The 10,205-nt window shown below is 41.0% G+C and overlaps 1 protein-coding gene across 1 annotated transcript; it reads right to left on the bottom strand.

The window, feature by feature from the left end:
* Window positions 1-4,950: 4,950 nt before the first annotated feature.
* On the bottom strand, window positions 4,951-9,167 carry LOC147901462 (protein TIC 20-I, chloroplastic-like). Its single transcript, XM_087374743.1, has 2 exons — window positions 8,794-9,167; window positions 4,951-5,942 (listed from the first exon to the last, which is right to left on the bottom strand). The coding sequence occupies exons 1-2, from the start codon at window positions 8,954-8,956 to the stop codon at window positions 5,308-5,310; spliced, it is 798 nt and encodes a 265-aa protein (XP_087230869.1). The 5' UTR covers window positions 8,957-9,167; the 3' UTR covers window positions 4,951-5,307.
* Between the last annotated feature and the right edge of the window lie 1,038 nt (window positions 9,168-10,205).

The following is a 10,205-nucleotide window of genomic DNA, read 5'->3' as shown; positions in this document are numbered from 1 at the left end:
CAACAACCGTTTTGCTTCTTGAGAAAGAGAACATGTCTTAGAGGGTTGTGGCATGTCCTTTCTCTTGGAATTGTCAAGTCTTTCATTTTTTTGCATGGGGACTTGAGCAATTCTAAGAAAGAGAGAAGAATGCATTTTACATTTGGATTTCTCAATCTAAACTATAGGGGTTATGAAATGTTATGTGGTTTGATGGTTGCATTGGGGCTTGAGTGATTCTAAGGAGGAGTTTTGAGGTTCTCCTTCTTTCATAGGGTGATAGAATTACTATTGGGCTTAAGTCTCTACGCTTAAGTCTTGTATATGGAATGAGTATTTGGTGTGTTGTGGTAGCTATAGAAACCATGGCTAAATCACCTCACAATCATCATCAATATGTTAAAGCAAAAGGGGAAAATCACCTAATCCAACTAGCCCTAAGTGGGAACTTTTGGAACAAACACATGATGATTGCATGCACTGGGAATGCTCAACTTACATGATTACATCCACTGGGATTTTTTTGGAACAAACACATGATTACATCCATTAGGAATGCTCAACTTATAAAAAACCTGTAGCTGGACATAAGAGGTTTCTTTTTAGGTGATAATAAATGTCAATTACAAAGTGTGTAGGACTCAATGCAAAAGATATTGTAGATCAAATGCAAAATCTCTATACATACATACATACACACACACACACACACATATACATGTGTGTGTGTGTGTGTGTGCGCGCGCGCATGCGTGCGCGTGTGTGTGTGTGTTTAGATTAAAAAGTCCCATCAATAATTGAGTCATACAATTAATTCCATCAATTGGATAAAAAGTTAAAAAAGAGAAACATATAAGGAAAAAATCTTTGAGACATCTAAGTTTAAAAATGCAACTAGAGTTTGCAAAAATTTCGATCAAAATAAGAATTTTTAATAATTTTGAGTTTGACAAACATAATATTGAGAAAAGATGTTGAATCCTCAGGCAGTCTAGGTTCCAAGGTCGGGGTCCACTTACCTGCCACCATCTAAACAAACTAGGTGTTAGAACATCACAGTTACGTTTGGGTAGACAAGTAATGCCTGTTTTCCCCGGCTTTTTATCGCTTTACCTAGGAATATGGACAACCATATGGATTCTTAGATAATTAAAAAAACAATTTAGACACAAGTGAATTTTAAGTCATAAGTGGAGTAAGGAGCGAATGAGTGCATGAGTTCAGAAGGGATTAGAGGAGGTATTGGATGATTAGTGGGCTTGGTATGTGGGGTGGTTAAAAAGAAAGTGTAAAGGGAAGATTTCATGAGTTAGGGAAGTATTCATGTGTGTGTGTGTGTGTGTATGTGTGTGTGTGTGTGTGTGTGTGTGTGTGTGTGTGTGTGTGTGTGTGTTCATGTGTTCGTGTAAAATAAGTGTCTGTGTGTGTGAGATACATTTACTAATCAAATTCATTTTTTATTTATTATTATTATTTTTGTGTGTGTGTGTGTGTGTGTGTGTGTGTGTGAGAGAGAGAGAGAGAGAGAGAGAGAAATATTTGTGGACAAAATATAGCGAGACACATTTTACATCCTCTTCTCCTACCAAAAAGGAGATAGATCCATCCATGCAAAATCTAGCGGTAGCTTGAAAACCAAATAAGAAAAATTATGGCTTACAGTTTAAATCTAGATTACTAATGTAGACCATCCATCTATGGATGGTGCCCATTCAAGAGCATGCAATCACTACATTCAACCTTAGATCTACATCCATGCCTTTCCAGCCCATGCATGAGCATGCAAACATTGCATGCAATCTGAGACATCTTATGCATAGATCTCCAGCCCATGCATGATCATGCCATCAATGCATACAAGTTCAAGTAACAAATGCATGCTACTACCCTACAATCTAGCATCCACATGCAACTCAGGTCCTAGTTAGCCCAATTATGGACATGACAATGTGACAGTCGTTTCCTCTGCCCACACAGCTTCTCTCAAACCATCTCTCTACAAATGTCAAGCCCCTTAGTCCTCCTCATTTGGACATTTGCCCTACTATTCCAACATATAGGGCCTTAGTCAGCCTATGTTGAGCTAGCTAGGACAAACTAGTCCATCCCAGATAAAAGGTGGCCTTATGCCCATTCTACCTTAATCACTATGAAGAGACTGATCTTTATGAAGAGCACCCAGAAGATTTGAGGCGGCGGTAGATTATTGAAGCAATCAAATGGCCCCACCTTGGTGCCAAGCAAGAGCAACTCTATGCTGCAACATTAGGGGTTTGTCCTATTTTGGATATGTTTCACATCCCAATTTGGTTGTCCACGCTATTGTACATACATGGTAAAGCATAGAAGAGTACTTCACGCTGTGGTGTAAGGGTGTTAGAAGCTAAGGCTAATTGTTCTAATATACCATGGATATGAAGGTGAAAGACCTCGTTATCAAGCCCATAGACTTGGCATCAATGTTTTACTTTGAAAATTGAAAGAGGAAGGCAAGTGTGTGACAAAATTATTCGTGTCCTTGAAGGTTCAAAATTCTCATTGAAGTATTTTTATAGTGCGACATGAAATCCCGCATGCCAATCCCAAACTTTGGGCAGGTAGATATGTTGGATGGGACTAATTATCTAGTCCCAAAGATCAACATTTGGAGCCACCTAGTCACACATGCTACATGCAAGATTATTAAAGGAGTGGAGACTAAGCCCTAGAATCAAGGGGATGACATGGGAAAGTCATGAACAGTTGCAGATCCGATGGATGTCAAAGAGTAGGTGCTCAAAGATGCTAAGGCACTATCTATGATCATCGGGATAATTGTAGACTCAATGCTTATGCACATACAATTCACAATGACAACATTTGAGGTTTGGGCGATCTAGTGTATGTATTCAAGACCAATAATACTATGACTCCCATTGTCACCCTCCAAGATTGGCTATTCATGCAATAGCAATATGTCGTTTGTTACCCCCAGATGAGGTCCACAAATGTATGAGGGACCTAGCAATGCAAAGGCACTGCTTCTAGCAAAGGGAACACTCTTTAATGGCTATGTACACGAGTGCCCAACCTCATGCCCCTTGGTCTTAGTGTCAACTACATCATCCTCAATCTAAGCAACCCTTGATTTCCTTCACCTTCATTCAGGAACATGGATAAATGGACCAATGCTCAAACATGAGCATTGTTGCACCCTAGTCAATATATCCAATCCGAGGGCTACTACCAAGAATAGCTCCTCTTTCACAAAGTTGGCAATCTTTGATTTTGACTCTTCTTTCTTCATAAAGGAACGTGGATAAATGGACCAATGCTCAAACATAAGCATTGTCACACCCTAGTCAAAATATCCAATCTGAGGGCTACTACCAAGAATAGCTCCTCTTTCACAAAGTTGGCAATCTTTGATTTTGACTCTTCTTTCTTGAATTAACTTGCCTTCTTCCTCTTGCAATCCCACATCAAGTCTCTAGGCTGATCATAGTATATAAGTGTTTCTTCTTCTTCTTGCTTTCACCATCAAAAGAGCGCTCGTCATCTAAAGAATCTTTATTCTTTGACTTGCCCTGCGTGAGCTTGCCCTTCGCACAACGAGCACGTATGTCAAAGATAAGACAATTACGCAGGACATCAGTAGCAAGAGTTGTTTCCTACAGCTTGCGCATGTATAAGAAACCAAGGCTGCAATTAGGGAGTCAGCATCTTCCCCTTGATGAATCAGCACAAGAATAGTAGAAATGTCACTGGCTATCATTTACGAGAATGAAACCAATTAACAACAAATAGCAGCTACCTCAAAGTCACCATTGCATTTAAAAAATCATGCCAAAGTGCACAATTTAACATTCAAGCCAAGTAAGATCATATTTTCCTTATGAGCAAGTATGACGAAGAGCTGGAGGCACTTACGTATGCAAATAACTCCACATGCACACAAATCTTCCCTCCTGATAAACAGATGAATAACCACTGATTACAACAGCCAGGGCATATTGACGAACAGCCAGTGTAGTTGATGAATCGCTATAATCCTATTCCAAGTGCCTACAAATTAAACAGTTAACTGATCTCAGAAGTGCTTTGCTAGAAACAATCAAGGCACTCGGTAAAGTTCACAAATCATTTCTACATGTTGTTTTGCTCTTCAATTAGTATTGTCGGGTTTTGGTTCATCCCAAAAAAGCAGCTCTCTAACTCTCTTCTCATCTGTCTAGGTGAGAATGTCATGCACCTTTTTGTCCTCCGTATCTTGGGGGGACTTGCATAATTCCAAGCTCAAAAGTGCGGGCTTCATGTTCAAAAATGGCCAGCAAAGACATGTTCAACAATGCTATCAAATGCTGCAAAGAGAAAGGGTTGATGTAAATTCATGGCAAGTGTGCATTCTTCCAAGGGGCTACAATTTTATGAGTAGGAGCAGCGATTGATAGGAGGCAAAGCAAGCCAGCTAAGGCTAGGGGAGCTCCCAAAATGCTCAATCTCAACCTCCCTGCCTCCTAGCTTCCAAACGCTCTTTCTCATTTAAAACTGTTCGGATTTTCAGTCTGTCATAAGGACTGGCCTCATCATTTTCATTTCGTTACCTCCTTGCCACGCAATCCTAGGCGAGAAATTCGGAGCACGCAAGGACAAAGATTGGTGAAGCAGCATTCATAAATAGTGAGGGACATTTGAGTTCAGAAAAGAGGTGTGAGACTGTCTTGGACAAGAAGCAATCCATCTATCTGCCAGCTAGCTGTTCATGTATTGGGCAGAAATGTATTGGGTTCTTGCAAGGAATTGCAGAGGCAGACATGGGAAAGAATGTCATTGGTAAGGCTGGATGGGGACAACATGCAAATGTAGTGAAACAACCACCGTATAGAGAAACCAAATTTCCTATGGTATTAACATGCTTGATCTCAATTCCAATACCACAGACACCATCAGTATTAAAAAAAGCAGTCTCGACAGCTAGAATATTGTGGCACGGTATTCAGAATTTCAGCAATTGACAAGTATATCAAATTATTCTGGAAACCTTTACTTGAAAAGTTCTGCACAAATCGTGCTCCCTCAAAAGCCATTTGATGGTAGTCTTGCATCCAAACATGTCACATCAAAATTTAGATATCGTGAGATGCATCAGCTGACCTGCAAAGTCTTTGAGCAGTGACAAAAAAAGTCCTACTTTACTCCTGTAAAAGGAAAGCTGCGCATCTAAAGACACTTGAGAATTGTATCCCTTCAGCCAAGCCAGTCATAAACCAAGCTTTCTGGGTTGACATGTTTCCAATAATGGACTCTTTTACAGTTCAAAGCTCAAATCTGTCCTGAAGCATAAGCAACTCAAGTGTCATATGGAATCTGCATATAAGATGCATCAGACAGGAATGGCACATCTGCATACATACCATTCAATGCACACCTTATGCATTCTATGACAATGAAAAAAAAGGCAAATGCAATTGCCAACCAATAATGCGCCCCAAACTTTCCCCAATACAGTGATGGTGGCACCCAATCATTTACTGTCCCAACAACTTGAACAATAATCTCCAGTAACATTCCTGTCACGACATGAAACCTGAAAAAATGTGGCCACCGATTGTTGCGGACAATCCCCAGATATGCACCGAAAAAGTACGCAAGCAAAAACCATGATGGAAGACTGCCAATAAATGTCAAAAACCGGTACGTGCAAAACTCATAATCCTCCAGAAAAGAATGTACACTGTATGCAGTCTCAGCATACATCCAGGTCTCACTGAGCGGCATCATGTATGGAATGCAAGCCAGAACCCTCCACCACCATCTTGGTTTCTTCAACATGGGAGGATATCCCTTGAAAGAAGGCACATCCTCAGAGGCTGCTCTAGGACCAGTTGCCTTCTTCTGCTGGTAGGTGGGGCATATTGAATATCTACACAGCTTCCCCAACTCTCCTTCAAAAAATATCGAAGAAGTTGATGCATTACCAGAACCTGAAAAGCAGAGAGAATATACATAAGGCATATTTGAAGAATATCCTTACTGAAAGTCAATAGTCAGATGATTACAGAAATCCATTTTCAAGCAGTGGGAGTAATTGAGCACACCAATATCCCAACCAAAAGATTTAACAAGTTGAAACAAAAAGGAGGCTTGTAAAGCTGTTTGCCCCTGTTTTGAGAAAAAAACTCAGCCGAGAGAGGCTGCAGGGAGCTGAAATACCCACCCAAAAAACTGAATAAACTCCTTGCAACCTGCCAGTGTAAAACAATTTTTTAAAACAGTCCACGGTAGCAGGCCAATTATAAATCCAACAAAAGCCTCACTCATAGCAGATCCTTCCCACAAATAGCAACCCCTTCACTTAAGGCCATCCTTAAAACATCTTGGAGAAAGGTCGACCAGCACAAGAGTCTGAGCAATCCAAAAATATTTCTCATGTGCCAGTTTTCTAATAGATGGCAGTTGAATGATCTTAACTCAATCTTGAGACCAACACTTGCAGTTTCAAAGAAGAAGGCATAAAAAATGGCCAACCATAGACGTTTGACCGACTTGGTAAATGCAGTTCTTGTCTTCATAGACACTTGTAGCTTGGATGAATAGCCTGCCTTGTCCATCAAGCCTTTATTACAGTTGAGTTTCCCTTCACCTCCATAGTAGTGACAAAACTTCCGTACTAGACCTTTGTATGAATGGTCACTCATGGGAATGTGGGTGTGTGAATATGTCTGAAAGCGTGTGTTTATACTATAGTTGACGCCCCTCATTAGGTGCTGATGATGTGGGTGCTGTGTGATGGAGTTTATGATTTTCAACCTTGTGGGTGACCGTCACGAGGTGTAAACCACAATAAAAATAGTGTTGTGGTTTATGCCTCATGATGGTCACCCACAGATTTCAGTGCGGTTTACACCTCATGATCTTCACCCACAAGGTTGAAAACCATAAACTCCCTCACACATTGCAGGAACTGGCTAGGATGGCACCCTCACTCAAATCAGCACCCAATGATGGGCATCGCGGCTAGCGTCAAGCGAGGTCCCCCCACGCAATACAGGCTACGGATAAGGCGCATCCCCCACACAAAACCATAGTATAAACACAGGCTCTCACACATACACGCATACACACATATTCCCACACATGTGAGTGAGTTTATACAAGGGTCCTCGTGCTGAGTCGAGGTGAATGGCAACTCAACTGTCACAAAGGCCTGAGGGACAAGGCTAATCAAAAAGGTTATTCATCTATGGACTTTGAAGTTAATCTCTCCCATTTCTTCCCCAAAAAAAAGTTGGAAAAGATACCTGCCAGGGCAATGCATAACTATAAAAAGAAAGAATTATCACAAATATCAACATGCTGACGTTCACAACGTGAAATTTGTGTGTCTGCTAATATGGGAAAGAGATAACTCCAGGAACACATCCTCTTAAACCAAAAGCATTAGTGCACTTTTGACCTCATGATAGCCACCTACAAGGTCATAAGCAGGGTTGAAAACTAGAAGCTCTGTCACGCACAGCAGGGACTAACTACTGTCACATCCCCACGGGCATGGTCAGAGCCCAAGAATCAGTGTAGATCATAATGTAAACACGTGCTCTCAAGCATATACACATATTCACACAACCCATGAGCATCAATTTATAGAAAGGTATTTGTACTAAGTTTCTCTAAGTACTCCACACATGAAGGGTAGACCCAGCAGTGAGGCCAGTGCTAAAGGAGAAGGCAAATCGAATAGACTGCATTCTCTTCATCCAAACTACAACTACCTCTGAAGAGAATTTAATCTATCCCAAATAAGCATTTCTAAATAAAAAGCTTAGAAAAGATTGTTGATAGGCCAACACACCATTGTTGACAGAAAGAATTATCACAATATCAGCAAGTCACAACTTGGACTTCAGAAAATGAAATTTTCACGTCCACTTATACAGCATAAAAAGAAAAGTGCAGCTTTGACCCCATGATAGTCACTCACAAGATTGAAAACCATAAACTCGAGAGGCTAGCTGTGCTATCTATAGACTATGACAACCACACCACGTCATCAGTGCCCAACAACGGATGTAGACCATAGTATGCAGAGATGCTCGTTCTTGAGTTCTATGCATGTTCCACAGGTCCACAGACTTTTTATGTGAGTAAACAAGAAGGGCTTATGAGGGTGCAAGACAAGCATTTCTTTTGCCCCAATTACCCCCATCGCATCTCTCCGCAAGTGTCACATATACCCTAGTTCAGTCAGGGCAAGGAGGAGCTAGAGAGTCTTCACATCACAGCACACTCTTCCCCTTGCGCTAGCACTTGTAAAGGACACAGTATTATCGATGCAGAAGCAAAGAAAGCACGTAACTCGTGAGAGTAGGTAATAACAGCCACATGTCCGTTAATGGCTTTTGTATGATCTGGACCGGTAATAGAGCTTAATCAGACACTACAAACTTTTGGGAGATTAGCAGGCTAGGTGGATCCAACAGAACATTGTCACTGTCACGGACCAATTAACCCAATAATGGAAGCTGCAAAGCTGCAAGCTGCAAGCATGACGGGGTCACATTTACAAGAGACAATAACAGACATCCCTGGACATCAAGTCTATTAGGAAAAATGCCAAGCGCTATTCCTTTCTGTACAGTGAGGGGGTTGAAGATTATGCAGTGGGCACGTTTCAGGATTTGCTTGAGCGTGAGAGAATGCGGACAGACCAGCGCTGCGACGAGCACAACATTCAAATTTCTTTTAATTTGAAGCAATGAGCTATGATAGCTGGAAGTCGTTGGGAGGTCATATGAATCCAAGGTGTAGCAAAGAAATGGAAAAGAAAGAGCGTACCTAAACAGATGGAAGTCCGTTGACAAGGAGGAGTTAAGAAGGAAATAGATGCCTGAGTGGAAGACGTAGGACATCGTGACGTGATGAGTCTGCGAGGGGAGGGAGGGAGAGAGCAATGCCATTTTTGGGAGGGCTGCAAAGGCACCAGAGCATGCGCGGCCATGGCTAAGGAAAAGATCTGTATCACAAATGGGTTTTGTTCCCCCTCCTTATTACCATTGTTATTTCACATTTATCTTCCTCGAGATTAACAATAAAATTCTAGAAAACACATGCAATAGTTCTTCAAAGGTGATCACCATTGGGCATTCAAGTCTCCATCAATGTGCAAAAGGATATGTGGAAAACCGAAGACAACTCTCTCAAGGATGACAAAGCTCTGATTAATGTTTAAAAGGGTATGTGGAAGAGGGAAGACAAAGCTCTCTAGGAGCCCTAATGGAGAACTTGCCCCTTTCCAAGAAGATGGCTTCCCAATTGAGTCTTATGCCCTTTCCATTATTATTATTTTAAGAAAAGGGCTTCCTCTCTTGGTTGCACATTATCACAATTCTAAGACTATTGCATTGTTGGCAAGCATCTCAAAATGATGTGTACTTTGAGCCAATGCGTTCCAACTTTGCTATTTGCCATCCTTAACTTCATCTCGTCTCTCATAGCACATAGATTTCTCCTTATTTCATCTTCCAAATTCAATTTCTTTGCTTTATGAGTTCCAATAAATGGAAGTACACACTCCTCCATGGCAAGATCTTTCCCTCTTCAAAAGGGTGAGTTGACATCGTGCCTCCTCTTCACTATCATGTTCACATTTGAAAACCTTTGGGAAATATATGAATTCCTTGAATATAATGCCAAAGAAACTAACCTTATTAGGGTAAAAATGATGTACTTTACTCTCGAGCTCAATCAAAATAAGACATACAATGTGTTCAAGATGTGATGTTTTACAAATATTCCACACAAAGGAGTTTTATTTTCCCCCCAAATTATATAAATATGCCCTTATGTATGCAACTTTTAGTCTAAAGCAACATTTAAAGATCTTTCTTTTGCAAGAAGACACAAAATTTCAAGAAGCTCCTTCTCTCCCTCACATCACTCCTTGCATACTTGCCATATTCTTACAAAATTTGGCTAACTAAAATCACAGACACCAATTCCAAGGGCCATTGGAGCTTGAGCTTCCTCACACAAATAAAGTCCCTCACCAACCCGCTATGGGATGGGTTGAACTCAAAGCTCAACACAAAACTACAAATAGAAGAAGGATAAACCAAGAGGAAAAGGAAACGAGTGGTGTGGAATCATCCCTTGCCAATGCAAAGGTGTAGATTTCCTTTCATCAACTCTATGCACCAAATCCGAATGTTAGCAAGGAGTTGGCTAAGTTGCTTGGCCAAGGAATGGGT

Source organism: Dipteris shenzhenensis, chromosome 5 (assembly GCF_047967505.1).
Source record: "Dipteris shenzhenensis isolate YYH24624 ecotype China chromosome 5, Dip_SZ_1.0, whole genome shotgun sequence".
Classification (NCBI taxonomy): Eukaryota; Viridiplantae; Streptophyta; class Polypodiopsida; order Gleicheniales; family Dipteridaceae; genus Dipteris; species Dipteris shenzhenensis.
This window is presented reverse-complemented; position numbering and strand designations above follow the sequence as displayed.